Source organism: Filicampus tigris, chromosome 9 (genome assembly GCF_054856515.1).
Source record: "Filicampus tigris isolate MCC_2025a chromosome 9, RoL_Ftig_1.0, whole genome shotgun sequence".
NCBI lineage: Eukaryota > Metazoa > Chordata > Actinopteri > Syngnathiformes > Syngnathidae > Filicampus > Filicampus tigris.
Window position 1 is genome coordinate 4,112,428 of NC_141225.1, and position 21,823 is coordinate 4,134,250.

Consider the following 21,823-nt stretch of genomic DNA (forward strand, 5'->3'; position numbering starts at 1 on the left):
AAAGTTCAGAGCATGTTTACTACTGTTTGAAATATGTCAGTGACAAAACAAAATAGTTTAACAATTAAAAGGAAGACTTTAAAAATCATTCCAAAAGAGCCTGTCTAAAACTTAATTTATCTGTTGTATCTAAATTAGTCATCAAGAGGGATAGGAACAAGAAGAATCCTGTGGGGGTGCTCACGAGCTGTTTGGTAAATTTAGGAATCGTTTTTACAATAGTCACAGTTTTGTCACAGGAAAACTACATTTTACATCCAAAGTGAATGTTTCTCTGCATGAATTATTTAGTTGAAATGGTGGCGATTCCAATTCTGGAATGAGTACAAAGAGCTATATGGCCCTAAAACAGAATTTCAGTGCTGTGCAGTAAATTCCCAAACAGCTTTCCATAGGACTGGCTGTGTGCAGTGCAGACTGGGTGCTACAATTGCGCTGGAGTAGAGCTGAGGGTTGCTAGGCCAGTCCGTCCCGTCAGCTAAAAGTGCGGAGGGAGGGCTTGCCTTGTGGCTTCCTGGCCCCCTGCATCGGACGGCTGTATTGCAGATGCGCATCCGAGCAGCCGTTTAGCGGGGGGCAGTGGACGGACGCGGCAATGTGAATGGGTCGGGACTCGGGAGAGCGCCGAGTTGAAAGAGTTTAACTATTAACCATCGCCCATCGATGTAACTGCACGCGGTTGGCACCATACTTAAGGCGTGCACGCCGGCATCCGCGCCTCAGCCCAAACGCGTCACAGCAGGAGGTGGAAGGATACATGCAGCCAGCTCGCTGGACTCCAACGAAGCCCCTGCCCGGGTCGGGTCCGGACCACGGACACACAAGGTAACCACCGCACAGACGTGACGTGTCCAAAAAAAAAGACTGCTGGACAATGAGCCTTTTTGAAATTTATATATATTGTTTTATGTTTAACCGTTGACAGTCGCGCAATCTTAAATCTGTCGGAATGTGTCATGATTGTTTCAGCCACCCTGACGGTATCCGCGATTTATTCCAACGGCAGTGCCGTGTTTGTACTCGCGTTAATGAGTTAAATAGTTAAATGCTTATGCTGTGGCAGTGACTTTCTCTCCCAATCCGGGTTTGGAACAGAAAGCCTCCTGGCCTTGACGGAATGAGCCGAAGAATAGAAGGGCTGGTCTATTCAGTCCTGACCAGGGAGCACTAATTTACGCCTTTGCCATGTTGGGTTCGCCTGGTGTTGGTCCTGACTACTAAACAGGATCGTTTCAGCACGGATACGCTATCTTAGACCATGTTGCAACATACGCGCCGAGGAAAGCTGCGTCAAGTTAAGACTGTAAGCAAAGCTGACTTTAAAATATATACATATACTGTATGTTTTGTTACTGTGTCGCTGAGTATACCAGCACAATTATGTCAGGTGTATGGAGCCCCGGTCATTTACCACATTTGCTGTACTTAGAGGTGCAAAAAGTACCCATACTCTAACTAATTAAAAGTACAGGTATGTGAGGGAAAAAAAAAAAAGACTGATAAAACTACAATTCTGATTCAACTGCTCTACTTAAGGAAAAGTAAACTACAGATTTTGACCAAGTAAGAAAGCTAACAAGAGTTAGCTCGAATTTTATGTTAGCAAAACAACATGTTTTCATAGCTTTGCTGATGCTGGGAATTTAGTAACAGCATTTGCTAAAATAGCTCATGATAACAACTGAAAACATACCCCTTACCTTCATGTGTTTTTCGGATTAGATTGATAATTTTTGCATGGCAAAAGATGGTGTTTTTTTTAGTCTGGCACAAGACCCTCATTTGTCAATAATCATGATTCGCACCGACAGATATGGGACTGTACAATATTGGGAAAAGATGCACTATCGATATTACTGCGATATTTAACATGTATGCAAAAAAATGACATCTTTATTTGCAAATGAAAGAAAATCTTTTTTTTTCATGTGGCAAAATAAGCAAGTTTAATGTATTCTTAGCTAATTAATTGTAATTCCCCTAGATAATGACCAACTATTGGGTGGCAATGCACATTTAAATTTACGTCTGACTTGTCAAATTCAGATAAAAGAATACAATTCCATAAGAAAATGATTGCATGTCTTTGCAATATGCATATTGCATAGACCATTATTGTGATATCAATATTTTTTCAATATATTTTGCAGCCCTACGGACAGCATCAAACTATTATCTCAAAGCAGTGAATGGGGAATATCTTGCTTCTGTCAGTCCGTTGCCTCCAGTTGGTTCATATTCCTCCATGTCACTGCTGTCCCTGTATTTTCCGCCTTAACTGTAAAGCCAAAAGATTTTCATCATTCAAGAGTTCAACCAGGGTTGACTTTACCTCTCTCTATTTACATTGTCATTTATGGAGGTTGAAAAAGTAGTAGCTTTGACTAAATAAGGATTAGAAAATACAGTTATCTGTCTAGTTACGTCAGGATTAAAAGTAAAAAGTTATCAGAAAATAAATGCTCAAGCACAGATCCGTGAAAAAAAATGCAAAAGTCTGGTACAAAGTACTTGTACTTTGTTACTTCCCACCACTACATTTGAAAATGTAATTTAGTGCATTCATAGTCTCCATAGTGAGAAATTTGCGATTTTGTTGGTGAGTGCTGGTTATTTTTAGTTGACATTCAGCAGTTTGGAATAATAAACAACAGTAGTAATAAAATAAAAACATCAACTTCAATCATCTTATTGCCACAAGAATTCTAAAAAACTAGTGACACAAAGTGCTGTATGTGTCTTTTATTTTGCATATGTTGTTTACTTAATTTGTTGTAATGTAAGTTAGGTTTATGGTTGTATGTTTATTTTTAAAAGGAATGGAAAATTGGTCTTACCTGACAAAGATTTTTATGTATATTCAGAGGGATGACTGGCGCACCTAATTTAAGAGTGCGATGGTTTAATTATGCTTGAGGTTTCTTTGTCTAAGTCTTTGTAATAGTTAAAACACATGGACAAAATAGGTGGTACTCATCTGTTAATAAAAAACGATGAAGAAATATATAACAATAATAATACATGCAAATGTAATGAATATTATCCATCCATCATAGATACCGCTTATCCTCACAATGGTTGCGGGGCGTGCTGGAGCCTATTCCAGCTGTCTTCGGGCAGTAGGCGAGGGACACCCTGAATTGGTTGCCAGCCAATCGCAGGGCACACAGAGACAAACATCCGCACTAACAATCACACCTAGGGGCAATTTAGAGAGTCCAATCAACTTACCATGCATGTTTTTGGAATGTGGGAGGAAACCGCAGTACCCGGAGAAAACCCATGCAGGCACGGGGAGAACATGCAAACTCCACACAGGGAGGCCGGGGCTGGGATCGAACCCACGACCTCTGAACTGTGAGGCAGACGTGCTAACCAGTCGATCACCGTGCCGCCCCGTAACGAATATTATCCAATGAAAATCAGACATTTTATTTTGAATTGTGGTTCAACAGAAATATTAAAAACAAAAAAAAATCATGAAACGGTCCTGGACAAAATTGATACTACCCTGAATTTAATATTTAATTGCACAACCTTTTGATGCAGTTACTGCAATCAAACAATTTGTGTTACTTTCAATGAGACTTCAGCACCTCTCAGCAGGTGTTTTGGCCTGACATTCTCGCAGAATCTTTGTGGCTTGTCAACATGCAGTTTAGCAATTTTTTTAATTATTTATTTTCAACTGCTGCATCCGCCTCTGTTCTCTTCCATGAAGTCCATTTTGGCTCAAACAATGACAGGCGGTGCAATCTGACATTGATGAACCTTGACCATGGAGTTCATCTTTAATTGTTTTTCGGGTTGTTAAGTAGAGGACACATGTTGATTGAAAACGTCCCAATGGTCAAATTATTTTCAATCTTTTCTAGGGGGTTCCATCATTTCTTTCCAGGCCTGTTTATTTATTTTTAATAATTCCGTCGAACCACAATTCAAAAGCTATGTACGAGTAGCAGCCCATACTGTATTTTTACCTTTCGTATCTTGAAATTTCTTTTGTAACAAGAGGAAATATTTTCCCATTGAGGCGTTTCGTAACTTAAAAATTTCGTGTGAAGAGAAATTCGTAAGTAGAGGTATCACTGTACTAGTATTTTTGTCTTTCATTATTATTATTATTATTATTATTATTATTATTGTTATTATTATTATTCCCAGAGCTGGGCATTTCACAAAAAAATTCACGGTCTGTTTATCGGCTTCCACCTACAGTCGGGGTAACCTTCCGTCTATCCGCCATTTTGTCCGACCAGACCAAATAGTAATCGCCTTTAGGGCTGTCCGCCAATCATTTTCAGCGGGCTTCTGTTTAGACAATTACATAGACGGAAAAAAGTGACTTCCGACTATGCCTAACTTTTTTTTAAAGTTTCCCGTCTGTAGTTCATCGCCTACAAAATGGGCATCTGTCATAGGCGGATAGGCTGACCGGTCCGTCACATAGGTGGAATCCCCAGCTCTGATTATTCTATCCATTATCTAAACCGCTTATCCTCACAAAGGTTGCATGCATGCTCTAGCCTATCCCAGTTGTCTTCGGGCAGTAGGCGGGGTGCACCCTGAAATGGTTGCCAGCCAATCGCAGGGTGTTATTATTATTACTTCATTAACAGAGGGGTACCAAAAGTTTTGTCCACGTGTTTATATGTACATATTTGGTTTTACAGTTGGTTACACCAAAAAATGGATTTACAGGAATTGTAGTTCCTCTACACATGTACATATTATGATTAAGGCTCTGAATCAATACTTTTGAATAGTGTATGTATAAAAATAATTCTTACTATTCTGCAAAATGGTCTTGGACAGGTAGCCGTTTGAATTTGACTGAGAATACATCTAATTAATTGATGTGTTCTTCTCTCAGCTTATGGTCCACTCTGTTTGGAGAAGTCCCTTTCTGTGGCTGGTAATTCAATCCTTGTGCTGCAGACCTTTAAATATCTTCAGTGAAAAGTCCTTTCCAGCAGCCACGTGGTGTAAGGTGAGACATCACCAGCCCTTTATACCGACTAGTCTACTGCGATCAGTGCACTGAGAGCAAAAGCAGCCTGCACTGCAATCGAGCTACTTCAGACTTATTACATTTAACTTAAAGCCAGGCTGTGTGAAGAATATAAAAAAGGATTCTCGAGAACTGACCAATGGGGGTTATTGTGGTGAGTCCCTCCGCCAAGTCATTGAACTAGGATGCTTTCTTCTTTTTCTTGCCAGCCCACACGGAGCCGCTTGCATTGAATGGAGAACATACTGGTCCTGCTCCCAAAACACCGACAGGAATACAGGGTGTGCAGACAAACGGATGCATGTGCTTTGCTGCAATTCTTTTCCCACAGCGCAATTTCCATTTGGGCTTTTAATAATGATCACCCCCTCTCCACCTTTTTAATGGGATAAATTATTTAGGCCGATCAGGATCAAAACCAGGTCAGGTGGTCCATTGACTTTAGGCAGACGTAGTCCATACTTTCTTGCTGAGCCCATTGTCTTCCAAAGGCTTCCGCATGGTACTTTGGTCGAAAGAACAAGACAAACTGCCCGACATCAACATGTCCTCCGGGGCCGTTGAGATAAAGAAGGAGGGAGGGCCCCTTTCGCCGGCCTTCCTCAACTCCAACTCCACTGTCCACCCGGTGATCCTCACTCAGGGACCTGAGGAAGGGAAGCAAGGAAATGGGAGTGAGTTTGAGCTGAAGGAGGTGACATCATTCACAGAAATGGCCAACGAAACCCCGGAGAATGAAGAAAGGTTGGAGATTGTTGCAGTGATGGACTGTCGGGCTAATGCCAAAGGTCAGCGTGAAGAGGATGCTCTCTTGGAGAATGCAAGCCAGAATGAGAGCGACGACACCAGCAATGACCAGAGCCCTGAACCACCGGCACCCCTCAAAGAAACCTCCTTCTCAATTGGTCTGCAGGTGGTTTTCCCGTTCCTGCTGGCCGGGTTTGGGACAGTGGCGGCAGGAATGGTGCTCGACATTGTCCAGGTGAGCAATAACACATTACAAGGATGCTAGGAGGATGCACCACTCACATCCATGTCTCCGTTCAAACCATGTGTATATATATATATATATATATATATATATATATATATATATATATATATATATATATATATATATATATATATATATATATATATAGATATAGATATATATATATGTATATATATATATGTATATATATATATATATATATATATATATATATGTATATATATGTATATATGATATATATATATCTATATATATATTTATATATATTAGGGGTGTAACGGTTCACAAAAGTCACGGTGATTCGGTACATACCTCGGAATGGGGGTCACGGTTTGGCAGCAATAAGTCTCAATTGCATAAGACTTTTTTTTTTAGTTTGAACAGAGACCAAGTTACAATTCAATTTGCTATAACGCAAAAAACATTCCCTGTTATAAAAGCACAAAATAGAATAAAAACGTGCGCATTACGGTTGTTCATAAATAATAATAATAATAATAAGAAGAAGAATGATAAAAAAGGTTGAACACAGGAAAACACCCTTTCTTGTATGGATAGAATGATAAAATCAGGTAGCACTTTCCAACTAGTAACTTTAACTTCATCATAAGAGCAGCAGAGGACAGCTCGTGCTCCACCACGGCTCTTGTGACCACGGTCAAATGTGGCGGTCGCTTGGATGCTGCAGCTGTTCATTCACGCACAGCGGAGAGGGGAGGGGCTTCGCTTGGTGGTAGAGTACGACAGCATTTTTCAATATCGCAATCAAATGGCCGACACACTATGCTAATGCTAACAATATTGCTGTCTTGGTAAAGCTCAAGAACGGAATGGCAAAACAGATGACTTGTTTAATACATGACAAATGGAGCGAATGGGTGGATTTCCGGTGCTTCGCTCCGCGTCCTACCGCTCCAAATGCATCATTCACACCGCCCCGCACTCAACCGCGCCCGCCCGCGCAAGCTACATTCACTCCAATTAAAACGCGCCGCCAGAACGCTGCCAAACGCATTTGGTGTAAGTAGCATGAATGCAACGTCAGGCATTGCCCTTTTTTTTTCCGCATCAGACGTATTCGTCGTATGACTACGTGCACTGAACCATGAAGCCCGCACCGTTTATCAGGACGAATATATATATATATATATATATATATATATATGTATTGATGGTAGAAAGTAAGAAGAGGAAATGACGTCTGTTTGCATCATGACACTGTTCGTGTGATTTCGATGGGGATATTCCAATTAATTACAAATACCATGTATATGGGAGTAACTCTGTCCGCTCATGCTGGTAGACGGTGTTATTCAGAATGTTTTAGAAATTGGAATTTTGAACTTAACCCGGACATTGGTGTCATGTAAACTTAGTCAATGATACCTTCACATAAAAAAGAGACACACTAGTATTACAAAAACAAGCGCAAGATTCTATCTCATATACTGTCACAATTGTTTTTCTTTTTTGGTTGAATCATAGTAGTTTATGTCATTCTTCTAATATATTACGTATTTCTTGTGTTAATGAAATATTTGGTTGCAGTCCAAAATTAAACAACATCAAATCCACTAGTAAGAGAAGTGATGTGGTAAAAGGTCCGGCTTTAAACTAATGTGGTATCATACACTGTACATTCCCTTCAAAGAAAAGGAAAAATACAATACAGTGGCGATGTGAAAACCTTAACTAGAGGTATCCCGACTAATCTGGAATTCTGAGGTACGAGGTCAAACATTTTTCACGCTGTCCCATGTTAGGCCCCATGCTGCTGTGGTGTCTCTGTTTTCCAAAACACTCGCTTGATGCACCATTGCTTAAGGGCTGGTTGTTTCCCCTCTGTCTGCCATCATATAAGTACTTGTTTGGAGGCAATGATAACCTTGACAGCCTGTTGTAGTGAGTCTCTTGTGGCTAACTTGCTGTGTAATTCCCTCTCCATGACACTGTGAAATGCTAACTCAGCTAATCCCCCACATCCTTGTAGCAGGGCAATTCTAACATGCTCTCTCTACTCTTTCTTATATTGCTATGTTCCAACTTTGCCATTAGGCCTTTTAGATGTGAACTTTTAATGTTAGTCAATTTGATTTTCTACAGTACACATACACGTACACCCCTGCCCACACCGACACACACACACACACACACACACACACACACACAGTTTCTGGCGTCATTCCCACTCGAGGCTGGCCCAGAAAAGACTGTCCAGACTGGTCCGGAGATGTCTGCATAGCTCTGCTCAGTGACTTGGCAGTCGAGTGGCCTAAAACTGTCAGTCCCTCACTCCCATGGCAGGAAACTCAAGGCTGAGGTTATAAAGGGTTATATATGGGTTTTAAAGGTCATGCGGTGTAAATCTTGGGAATGGAAATGTTTCAGGCCAGATCAACATTTACTAAAAGCTTTAAGCAGAGCACTTTACCCTTTTGACAGTCCGTCCATCGTCCCCGACCTGGGTACCCTTCCGTCCTCGTTCCTCCGTCCTTATTCATAAAAATAATCGTCCTCCAGCGCTTCTGTCCTAACATTCCGTCGATCCGTCGGCCAAACAACAAAAAAAAAACTCTCTGTGCACTCATAAACATTATTTAAAGATCATTAGCTATCTAATTTCGTGTGTACATCCACTTACTGGCTGGGAGTATTGTGAGTGAATTGAATTGTTTACAACTATTTAACCAAAATAGCGTTTAGCTGCAACACAGGACTGTCGTGATGTGATGAAAACGATGATGATGCAGACTAGAGCAAGCCAGGGGACATCAGGAGTATACCGGTATTTAAGATTGAGTAATAACGCAATACTATTGCGTTCTATTGCAAAATCTTCGCGTTTTAAAGCAAGACGTTTTGAGTTTTTAGAAAATAATTATTGCAAAATAATGCAAGGTTATTTTAAGAGGAAACAAAGACTTCCACTTCCGGGTCATTTAAATGCATATGCTGGTAAAGATTTTCATGGTCTAACTATGTCCCGCACAAGGAAGTTAGGGCTGCCATGATTAGACGACTAATCACGACGACGTCGACGCTTTTGATCGTCGACAATTAATTTTAATCGTCGACACCTTTATTTATATATTTATTTATTTACCACATTATTTTTCTTTAGAGACTGCCGCGTCTCGCTCTTCTCCCGCTGGCTGTTTTCCTGTCGGCAACGCACATGCTCAGTGGTGGTAATCCGGGTGATGTAAACAGAAGCATTGTGGGTAAAGTAGTGTAAGGGCTAATTCGTGTTGGCAACAGAGTCCCAAAGTTACGGCGCATTTCTCCAGATATACTCTATAACTATGCAAGTTATGGCTTATGCCTGATTTCATATCTGCCATAGGCACAGTTGTGTCTAGAAGCTAGCTGCAGTTAGCATACACACGTTACGGTGTGTTTGATGTAATGCTCCTATTTGGTACGCTAACACGTCATAGCGTCTTCTATGGATTAAGCAGCCATTATTCAGTTAACCCGCGTTGATTAACAACCAAAACTCTGTGTGTTTGTGCCCGTGGTGGACATCGAAGCAGGAAGCGCACGCTTGCTCCCTCTCTCTCTCTCTCACTCGCAAATGGAGTGATGCGTTCATGAACTGGGAAATATCAGCACTCAACACAAAAACGACACATGTGCCACTCATTGGTATCACATTACAATAAAATCCATAATTAAATTTGTTGTAATATACTATGTTATAGTGCAAAAAAAAAAAGGTCTTTTTTTTTTTGTTACAGGTGCATACCACATTTTGATTGTGTAGATCAATTTACTACTTTTAAATTATGCATACTAGCGAAAAGAATTGCAAAACCTTTTTTATAAAGTTTAAATTAACACAAAATTAAAAATCTATACAAGTGTTTATTTTAGTTTTCTTTAGCAAAGAGCACTTGCCCAATTTATTCCTCTGATTTCACTACCTTCCGTTAAAAAAAAAAAAAAGTCTTGGTGCCCAAAAAGAGTGAAGTATGTATACAAGTACTTCTTTTTGTATTCATACATCATTTCACTGTATTAGAGCAACTCTGCATGGTGCATAGTTTTGGTTCAATTTTAAAACGCCCTAAAGAATTACAGCAAAAAATTTTAAGGCCAGTGTATCACCATCAATTTAAATTGCTTCTTTATTTATAAACATGTCAGGAATGATGCCTTAAGTTGCAAAGTTTAATACAAGTTGAATGTACTATCATCTTGTCTTCATGATTAGTTTGTACATAAAGAATTTAAGCTGCAAGCGAATGATGCTTATTATAAGAGCTGCGATTTGCCGCGATTTATACATTATCCGATTAGTCGACCAATCGCGACTACTGTTAGTGATTAGTCGACTAGCTAAATAATCGTTTGTGGCAGCCCTAAAGGAAGTACTTCGCATACAAAGGGATAAGGTACTAAATGTTAACAGTTAATTAACAAAACAAAATTGCTGCCCCGTATTACTCACACAAGACAGGCTGGGCATGTTTCTGTCAGTCAGTGAAATGGCTGACTCCTGTGGCATTAACAATATGCATGTGCAATGTGACTACTTGGAAGCACATGAAAAGCATTGTGCAGGCAATTCATGAAGGAGGCTCCGTAGAAGAGAACTTGGAGTGGTCTTGCTTTTTAAAAGAACCCAACACAAAATTTTCAGTCGGTACTTGTCCCTGTTAGGGACGAGTAGAGGGACGGACAAAAACCCACTTCCATCCTTGCTAAGTCCATCCTTTTTAAAAGACTTCTTTTCCTCTAGCCGTCCGTCCACAAAATGGGCGTACGAACGGATGGACCGTCCCTGGGACGTAATGCCCAGCTCTGGCTTTAAGTTTGTTTCAACTGTTTTTCCAACTTCAATGCAATCAATTCTGGTCCCCTTTTTAAGAAGGGGGCCAGGGGTGTGGTCCAACTATAAAGGTATCACACTCCTCAGACTCCTTGGTAAAGTCTATAAATGGGTGCTGGACAAGAGGGTCCGTCGTGCAGTCGAGTCTCAGATTCAGAAGGAGCAGTGTGGTTTGCCTGGCTGTTGAACAGTGAACTACACCCTATCCTAGGGGTCGGCAAACTTTAAAGGGGAAGTCAACCAAAGCATATTTTTTCAAGAATATGTTCTATGCAAGCCCACTAGTTGAAACAAGGCATTCTGATAAATATTGCGTTTTTGGAATAAGAGTTAATCCACCCGTTTTTTAAGGATCTCTGGGGGTGGCCATTTTGTCACTTCTGTCGACTGAAAATGACACCACAACTGCTCAGGGCTCAGGTAATGAACAATCACGGCTGACCTGTTTTCTGAAGCTGAGCCGTGATTGGGTGTTATCTGAGCCCTGAGCAGTTGTGATGTCATTTTCAGTCGACAGAAGTGACAAAATGGCCGCTCCCTGACATGGCTAAAAACGGGTAGATTTTGCTGCTTAACTCATATTCCACAAACATATTATTAATCAGAATACTGTGTTTCAACTAGTGGGCCTACTGGGAACATATTCTATTCAAAAACTATGTTTTGGTTTATTTTCACTTTAACACTCAAAGAGCCATTTCGACCCGGTTTCCACGGAAAGTGTGTTGCTTATGAAATCCATGCAGTCATCCATGTTTCGGGAAATTAAATTTTATTCATGAAATGAACACATTTTGAACTCTTCCAAAAAACTGCAGAGTTGAAGGTCTCTTTCAAATGAATTAAAAAGCTGAATTTAAATTATCCATCTAGCAAACAAAAAAGTAGCCTTGAGCTGAATTGAAAAATACAAGGGGAAGAAGAGCAGTATTTCACTCAACAATGAAAATAAATATTTGCAAAATAACTGCCTGAATATTTATTTTACCTGGTTAATGGGACATCTGCTCCTGAATCTCTGCGCACAGAGTCTGCAAATCAGGGCTGCAGGAAGTCAATTTCATCTTTACGCAGGACTATAAACTGCAGCTGAGGTGAGGCTTTTCGATCTCATTTCATGGAGACGTCACTAAAGATGACGTCACGTCATAACCGTGCATAAAAGAATTTGCCAATCAGAGGAGTGGCTGAATTACTACTGTACTATCACCATAAATGTCCACTTTATACTTCATGTTTCAAGTGGGATTAAATTAAAGTCAAATATAAAGTCAATACTGTTACTCAAAACAACTGCAGATTCGATGCCTAAAGTGTATGCGAAATGTATGTGAGTGTAATATAAAACTCTTTAGGCAGGCACTGTTTAATGTAGATCCACTGATATACAGTGCACTCCTGTTACCATTTTAATCAAATTCCGTTACACTCACATCCATTTCACATACACTTATTTGCCTATCAATTGACCTGTTAAATACAGCGGGAGCACGCTGGTGGCTGGGTGCCACTGTTTTAATTCCTAGAACGCCAAAACGTTTTGAAGTTTAAAATGGCTTACTTTGACCAGAATCCTGCTCCGCATTGTGGCCAACAGTAGAATCCAATACAAGTCGCTCGGACGCCTGTCTGAATGGTCATCGTCATCTACTTTGTTTTCTTCTTCTCCTTCTTCTTCTTAGTTCATTGGTGAATTACAGCTCTATGTGCAAACTGCCACCGACTGTACAGGATGCGCAAAGTGTTTCCATATATAGTTATTGGAAGCAACTCTGCTGTATTCAGCCCCAAACACACGAGAAAGGCGGCGCGTGTCAGCAAAACAGTCTTGACCCGTTTAGTGACAATTACCCTGACGGACGAAAACCCACTTCCGTCAGTGCTCAGTCCGTAACTTTTTTAAAGTTTCCCATCATTTGTCATTTGTCAGCAAAACGGGCGTCCAGCAGTGACGGATTGACCGTCCTTCCGTCAATGCTGACTAAATCCTACTTCTGTTGAATTGCAATTTTGAGGAAAAAGTCACAACTACATTATTTTCCAAAATTGTTCAGTCCCAGTTGACAGCACACTACGCTGTGCTAAGTGATGTGGTGTTTCATCTTGCAAAATTGTTTTGTGCATTTGTGTAAGCTCTGTGTAATGAACTCAATCACTCATCAGTGGGGGTCATATCCAAACTGTACCTTCCATAACTGTAGCAAACTGAAAGTGACACCACTTGCAGAAGTCTCTTTGATGACGCCAAGTTGCATCAACATTGCGTGCCTTGAGGTTCAGCTGTCGAATTGGTACAGCAAGTAAGTGATCACAAATGCAATGGAGACATGTTACTTAACAGGGCTACTTGACCCTGGAAGGCATCGCATACCAGAACTCCTATAGGTCTGTACACAGTGATACTGGGGTTGTGCTGTCAAGTTCCTAGAACTGAGGAGGCGGCCATGAGGAGAGAGCGCTTCTTTGGCAAAGAGCCAATTTTCAATGGAGACAACAACATATATCACCACAGGAGGACTGAGAGTGAGCTTGTGAGACAGAAGTAGAGTGAGATAGAGTAAGCCTAAAAGCATGTGGCTGTGAAAGAGGAGAGGAGTGCTCATAGAGGTGCTCTCAAGGCTGCTGCTTTGGCAGATGGCAGTGAGCCAAGTCAAGGGACTTGGCTGTAAGCTGCTCTGCTTGACCCGACAACAGCAAAGGCAAAGTCACAAGTAGTGTAACTACTTGTCTTTCAGTGCCACACCTAAAAATACAAAAAAGAAACAGAGCTTTGACGTCACCTCTTATCTGTCCTCTACATCTGTATTTACAGTAGGATCAATATATATATTTATGATTTAAACTTTATTTAACCAAGGTAGTCTCATTGAGATCAAAAATCTCTTTTCCAATGGAAACCTGACCAATAATGGCAACAATACCATTTTAAAATAAAGCACACAAATTAACACTCTTTCTCTCTCTCTCTCTCTCTCTCTCTCTCTCTCTCTCTCTCTCTCTCTCTCTCTCTCTCTCTCTCTCTCTCTCTCTCTCTCTCTCTCTCTCTCTCTCTCTCTCTCTCTCTCTCTCTCTCTCTCTCTCTCTCTTTCTCTCTCTCTCTCTCTCTCTCTCTCTCTCTCTCTCTCTCTCTCTCTCTCTCTCTCTCTCTATATATATATATATATCACTAGCCGTACGATGCATTCATGAACCTCGGAAAAATCACAACTCAGCAAAACACAAATCCAACACAGATAACCCAATTCGTTACAATATATTGTTGAACAAAGATTTCAATGCCTAAAAAGTGTCAATAATTTCATAAAGACTTTAAAGTTACTGTATTTATTTCATTAGAAAAGGAGTTTTAATACAGTTAGCAATAATTGTAACTGTTATTGCATGTATTTTTTAAAAAGTGTATATATGTATTGTAATAAATATACCGAACCGATGTTTCCAAGAAACCGAACCGAAATGTATTTTAGCGTACTGTACACCCCTAATATATATGTATATATATATATATATATATATATATATATATATATATATATATATATATATATATATATATATATATATGTGTGTGTGTGTGTGTGTGTAGGAAGCTAATTCTACAGAGAAAAGTGGAGGTGAAAGCCAGTTAAAAGATCAGAAATGATTGGTGTGAAGCTTCAGTTTACCTTGTTGTCATTAGATATCTGACATTCAGCGGTTTAAAATCAGACTCAAGGACCTCACCGATGCCATTCAATTTGAAAGAAATTCATGAAGACACACAGAGGCAATGTAAAGACATACACGTTCTCAACATACAATTGATGTGTCTGGCTTGTGTAATCTGCTGTTTACTATGGTATGTTGACAGTACATTATGGTCATTTCAGCACTGGACTGTGTTTACGGAGGTCTCAGAGGTGTTCATCCTTGTTCCGGCACTACTGGGGCTCAAAGGTAACCTGGAGATGACCCTGGCCTCAAGACTTTCCACAGCAGTAAGTAATGTTTGCCTCTTGGCTTTATTTTCCAGTTGATTGCCCAAGTTTTTGTTGATTCTGTGGCTATTTAGTTTTGTTTTTGTCAAGAGTTGCCCAATTCCATCTCCTGCCAATCCTGAAACTGTGACAGACAAAAAGGCAAATTGTTCATGGGGTCACAGGTCATATTGACACAGGAACCTGCCGCTTCAGATCAACTGATAGCAACATTCTTCTAACCCTCTTACCTGAATGTTTCAACCCAACCTATTGTACTCTTCAAACGGGTTGTTGTTGTTGTTTCTTTTGTCAAATGTGCACCCTTACTCAACATGTACACACCTGACAGCTAAGAATGATTAACATTGATAAAAAGCCACATATAAAGTATGAAGTGACAACCTGTTTGGACAGTGTTTGTAACGTCTGATGAATCTTAAAGTCTGCTTGCTTACATATGTTCAAGGTGGTCATTTCATCAGCTGGTTTACCTCTGAGCACTTCTAAAATGCATTTTAAAATGTGCCACGACTACCGCTATTGTGCACATACACCTTGATTGGGATATGCAGCAGAGACAGGAGTTCCAACACCAGTGCAATTATTTGCTATTATTGATTAATCATTTTCCTATTTCTAATTTTTTACATAACTCTTGTGCACCAGTTTAGGGCTGGATGATTATGGAAATAATAATAATCACAATCATTTTGATTGAGATTGAAATCAAGATTAATAAAATGATTTTTCATTGACTTAAAAACTTAGTTATTCAACTACTAAAACTTGTGTATTCTAAACTATCACCATAGCCTCATCATGCCCATTCATCCCTGCACATTGAACACTTTATTCTTGAATACTTTTTGTGAAATACAAAATTACCTTATGTGTGAAATTCAAGACTTGATTTTTAATTCTACTACATCCACACCTTTGATGGCTTGCATCTTTGAACGCATTTAACCCGTGAATAACCATCTTCCTCATCTCTTTACCATATTTATTTTATTTCATGTTATTGTTGTTATCGCTATTTTCACAAGTCTTGGAACTTACTGGGCTAATCTGGTAAGTTGGGTATTGTATTTTGTGCCAGATCATGTGGAAAGTTATGTTGGTATAACAAAACAACGTCCTTGGATCTTTGTATCCTTGAAATCTGAGGAAAGTAAAATTCATTAAATCCTTGAAAACTCAACTTTGAAAGAACTTGAAAGGATAATGGGAAATTAGTAAGAAAGTAAAATAAGTAGGGATGTTCAGTACCACTTTTTTCTCAGACCGATATCAGTACGAGTGGTCACTCTTTGAGTACTCACCGATACGGAGTACCGATAGGTTTGATATATAAAATTTCATTTAACACAATGACCAAAAAATGTGAACAAAGACCTTTCTTTCTGAAGCAGATGATGATCCGCCGATGTGTCAAACTGCTGACAGGGCTGCCACAAATGATTATTTTGATTGTCGGCTAATCACCAACAGTAGTCACGATTAGTCAACTAATCGGATCATATGTAGATTGCAGCAAAACTGCACCAGCAAGCAGCTGCTCTTATATAACAACAACTTCAATTCTTTAAAGTAACCAAAAAAACAAGGAACCAAAACTATACATGATGCAGAGTTGCACTAATACTGTGAAACTATAAATACAAAAAGACATACTTGTGAAATCAGATGAGTGAAATTAGGAAAATGCAAGTGCTATAGAATAATACATTTTTTTTTAAAAATTGGTTTTTGATTTTGTTTATGATGGAACCTTCATCCAAAACGTTTTGTTTTCCTTCACGATCATGCATAATTTAAAAGTAGTAAATTGATTTGCACCATTGAAATGCGGTATGCACCTGAAACGAAAAAAAAAAAAATTGTTGGGGGCACTATGAATTAGTATATTGTAACAAAGTAAGTACAGTAATGTGTTTTATTGTTATGTGTTGCCATTGAGGGTTTGGGACACATATGTCATGTTCTGTTACTTTGAGTGCTGATAATGTGAAATGGAAAGTGAATGGAGCGAGACCGTGAGGTAGTGCGTGATTAAAAAACGTCATTGTTACAAAAGAATTCCCTGTGTTTACTCATTTAAAAAAAAAGAAAATCAAGAGGAGACAAGATGTATCTTTCAGTGTTAGTACAGTAAATGTAGTTTATTTATCCAGGCTTCCTCAATTGTCCTCATGCCGTGACTTGTAAATTAGTCCGCCAAAATAGCAGTAAATCGCTTAGCAGCCCCTCTCCTATTGGAAACACTTTCCGACGGCCAGACGGCGTGGCCGTAAAGAAGAATATTTTTCAATCCGAGGGGATTGGCCGTCGTGGCAGACGTCAGAGACGCGGGTTGGCCAGGCCTAATATAGCGCCTCCATAGTGGCGAATGCTGCAACTGCAGGCGTTATTATCGACGTTATCCCAACCCCCTTTTGACGCTGTCAATTCTTTTGATCGTGCGATCGAGGTTTCCATAGCAACCAGTGGCTGCATTGATAAAGGCTGCTGGTCAGCATAATCTATACATGTATTTTTTTTTAAAAAAGCTTTAGAGTAGAGGAGGCGTTACATCTGCTTCAAAATATTGACGATGTGGATGAATTGCTCGACTGACACATGGCTGCCCCGGTGATAGTCGTGACGTACGTTGTTGGTAGTGAAACCCTTAAAAGTTGTTCTTTCTTATCTTTGGAGGCCGAGGTATGGTGGGTTACAATATAGGTTTGACTTTATGTATTTCTTCTGGCGTCTTCCTTGCTAAAGACAACTGACATGGCAGCACAGTGTTTTGTTGCCTCTCTCTCTCCTTTTCTTCTTCGCTCAGGAAATGCGCTCTACCAAACCAAATCAAAAAGGAATAATTACTTAAGCACAATATAAAGAAATGTATAATCACAAAACAATATTGCAGCATTTTAGAAAAACAATAAATACAAAATAATAAATGTGATCCCCAAATTAATATAAAAATGAAAATATCAAAAGGCAACTAAATCAATCATTTACATTAAAATCTACCCACAATTAGGGTTGGGCGATATGACGATATTAGATCGTTAAGGACTTTAAAGTGTTCACGATCTCATAAAGCCGAAAGATCGTTTGATCGTCTACAGGGCACATTCTATACAGTTTAGCTCCATGGCGGCTCAAGGCCGCTGACGCATACGCAACCAACCTATCACAGAACGCACAGCGCATCGTACGTGACACTCCCCGCCTCCCTGTTTGTTTGTATAGCGGGAGGCTATAGCGGAAATTCATCATGAAGCAGAGTTGGTCCCGAAAAGAAAGTCCACATCCACAGTGTCGATTTGGTTTGGCTTTTCCTCGGAGGAGAAAGCGCAAACCACTTGTTTGCAAAGTTTGCAGAGACTCGGTTCGGACGTCAGATGGCAACACGACAAACCTGTTTAATCACCTGCGGAGACAGAGACCGCACCCAAAAAACTACGCCGACAGCCTAAGCAAACGGATATCCGACCATTGGTAGCCGGAGGCAGCCGCTAGCTCCAAGCTAACGCAACCTACGATAACACAGTCAGTTAACAAGGGCACTCCATATGAAAAAAACAAGCGAGCAGTGTAAAGAAGTAACTGAGGCAGTGGCTTATTACCTTGCTGAAGACATGATTCCCATTAAAACTGCGGAAAACAAAGACTCTTCAAAGTACTAGACCTGCGTTACGAGCTGTGTTTTTATGTTAACATGGTTACCTTTTATGTTCACAGTCACTGCACATCTTGATAAAAATTGTCATTATTCAAATTAAAACTTGTTCAGAAATCTTAAAATGCCTTTTTTCTTTTAGAGTTTTATATACATTTTAAATATGTTTTATATGTTTAACATGAGGAAAATGGTAAAAAAATGTGCAAATTAGTCCAAACAAAAGACGTAAGAAAAGAATCATGATAAAATCATTGATTGTGATTTTATTTTTAAAAAATCATGATGTGATATTTTTGCCATATCGGCCACCACTACCCACAACAGAATTTTAATAAACAAAATACCTTCATTAGACACTCGAGCAGCGAGTAGAGGTGAGCGATATATATCGTTATCGGTATCATCGTCAATCTTGCTTTCACGATGTGTAATTTTAAATTAACGAGTATTAATACTGCCTCTAAAAGCATAACGACTCGAGTCAGCCGACGGCCGCAAAGTATAAGGAAATGCTGAAAATCAGGGTGCATTGACTGCATAGGAGGAGGAAGTGATAATCATTCGCCGAATCCACAGGCAGGACCCGGTCACGTGACTGTGTCCGCACTGCAGCCGAGCTGTTTCAAACATAGAGGGAGTGTCGAGCGTGGATTCATAGCGAGCCACATTGGGATGTAAAATTGGACAGAGGGGCCGGCCAGGAACATCACTGCGCGTACTCGGACGTCTGCCACGACGTCAAATCACCTCGGACTGAAACATATTGAAGTTGATGGCGGCGCTGTCGTGATGTCAATGAATATCGTCGCTGTTCTGTGAAAAACACTCCATTTTTTTTCATTTTCTTATTTTTACATTAATGGTGTTTCCGCCTTACAGACATTGCATTCATGTGAAAATTTTAAAAAGTTTCCAAAATTGGAGATAAGTGTTTTTCACAGGAAAGCAACAATATGCAAGATGCGGCGCTTCTCCTTGCGTTGTCCTCTTTAGCGACTCCATGCTCAAAGGCTCCTCAATTATCTCAAAACTTTACGTACTTTTTTTCTATTTGTAGTAATAGATATTCATTTATTGAACGCCACCCAAACATGAATAAAGTCACAAGTCAACAGATCACAGCGATGAATGAGTAGGAAAAAGCACTTTTCGGTAAATTGCAGTTTTGTTATTCAACTTTATTCTGAATACGGTGGCCAATGTATGAGAATGGGTGTTGTCATGACGACGTCTTTTTTTTCACTCGCTGGGTGACACTTCGTCATACGTCACATAAATACATTTTTTCCTCATTCTGATTGCTGTAGTTAACACCTTTTTCTCTGATTCATCTAGTAGTAATTAGCAGTGGTACACCAGTACTTACTGCAGCTCAAAATGTCACATCATTATGGAATAACAGCGAGACATTTAAATGACATAAATATTCCTAAAAATCAATGCAAGTCCATACATATTTTTTTGTTCTTTATTGTTAAATATTGTCGTGGAATATCATTATGTTTTGTAGAAGCTGTATTTAGCAATTTAAAAGAGATGTTGTTCACAAACGCTGTCTATCCACAATTGGTCTGTGAAGCAAGTGCAGATTTAAAATAGTTTTAGTAGAATATCGTCAAATTATCGTTATCGAGTTTTTTGAAAAAATAGATATATATTTTTTTTGCCCATATCGCCCATGCCTAGCAGCGAGTAATAATCTTTTTAGTCGACATTCGTAAAAATGACTGCTCTTGTAGTTCTAATCCTGGTAGTCCAATTTTAAGCACAGTTCAGAAAACCAAGCAGCGCTTGAGCAACAAGTCGCCCTCAAGAAGCAATAAATATATCTGTCAGAACAACACCAATGTAAATGACAGTAATTTACATTGGTGTGTGCATGTGTGCGTTCGTGGACGCGTTTGTGTGCGTGTGTAGGTGTGTGTGTGTTTGAAAGGGCTGAGGGACTGTTTGTGTGAGTTGAATCCAATCCTTGTTTTTTCAATTGAAGTGGAAGTCAACCCAAACATTTTTTTTCAAGAATATGTTATATGCAGGCCCCCTAGTTGAAACAAGGCATTCTGATTAATATTGTGTTTGTGGAATATGAGTCAAGCAGCAAAATCTAGCCATCTCAGGGGTCGGCCATTTTATCACTTCTATCGACTGAAAAAGACATCACAGATGCCCTGTGGGCTCAAATAACGACCAATCATGGCTCAGTTTTAGAAAACAGGTGAGCTGTAGGGCGGCACGGTGGTGAATTGGTTAGCACGTCCGCCTCACAGTTCAGAGGTCGTGGGTTCGATCCCGGCTCCGGCCTCCTGTATGGAGTTTGCGTGTTCTCCTGGTACACCGGTTTCCTCCCACATTCCAAAAACATGCATGGTAAGTTGATTGGACTATCTAAATTGCCCCTACGTATGATTGTGAGTGCGGATGTTTGTCTCTGTGTGCCCTGCGATTGGCTGGCAACCAATTCAGGGTGTCCCCCGCCGACTGCCCGAAGACAGCTGGGATAGGCTCCAGCACGCCCCGCGACCCTTGTGAGGAGAAGCGGTATCGATAATGGATGGATGGGTGAGTTTTGATGGGTCGCTACCTGAGCCCTGAGCGGTTGTGATGTCATTTTCAGTCGACAGACGTGACAAAATGGCTGCCCCCAGTGATGGCTAAAAACAGGTGGATTAACTCTTATTCCACAAACGCAATATTTATCAGAATGCCTCGTTTCAACTAGTGGGTATAGAGCATATTCTTGAAAAATATTTTTGGGTTGACTTTCACTTTAAGACGGCGTGTACAAGAAATGTGTCTCACCACAGTGCACATTCCGCACAGCTCTGTGTGGTTCCTGCTGCAGCCGGCACATGCTTCTGTGCCAGCAAGAGCGCTCTTACGCCACTTTTGCCATAATTTAACTGAGTAAATTGTATTTTAGTATATTTTACCTGCATTATAGAAAAACGGCACCAAGTGAACTTGTATGCTCTTCTACACCCTCTTTAATGAAGTAGAGTAATGGAGTTTGGCACAGTACAGAGACCACCTCTTTCAGGCCATCTTGGACTAGTTGATTTAGTCCGTACCATGAGTTTGCTTGCTATGTTCAGAAATGCCCCATTGAACCAGAACAGTGGGGTAAAATAAACATGTTCAATTAAAATGGACTAAAGGATGCCAATGTCAAAAGCCACCTTAGTTGACCTATGAAGAGAAGCTGCCATGTCTTGTAAAATATCTATGTATCCACCTTATTCCTAACCCTATAAGCGTGAACGACGGGCGAGATTTATGGTATGAACCGGAACAGGCGTTTTGTTTACATGGTAACTATTTGCACGAGTGCACACTCTATGAGAATTAAAGATTT

The 21,823-nt window shown here is 40.0% G+C and overlaps 1 protein-coding gene across 3 annotated transcripts in view; it reads left to right on the forward strand.

Moving 5' to 3' along the window:
* Positions 1 to 425: 425 nt before the first annotated feature.
* slc41a1 (solute carrier family 41 member 1) overlaps positions 426 to 21,823 on the forward strand; it is a 37,220-nt gene continuing 15,822 nt past the window's right edge. The window contains exons 1-5 of one of the 3 annotated variants that reach the window (XM_086041129.1): positions 426 to 825; positions 1,096 to 1,303; positions 4,874 to 4,990; positions 5,221 to 5,993; positions 14,706 to 14,813. In XM_086041129.1, the coding sequence (XP_085897255.1) occupies positions 5,511 to 5,993; positions 14,706 to 14,813 (591 nt within the window). In that variant the 5' untranslated portion in view covers positions 426 to 825; positions 1,096 to 1,303; positions 4,874 to 4,990; positions 5,221 to 5,510. The remainder of the gene's footprint in view (positions 826 to 1,095; positions 1,304 to 4,873; positions 4,991 to 5,220; positions 5,994 to 14,705; positions 14,814 to 21,823) is intronic. The other 2 variants (XM_086041128.1, XM_086041130.1) reach the window with 2 other exon arrangements.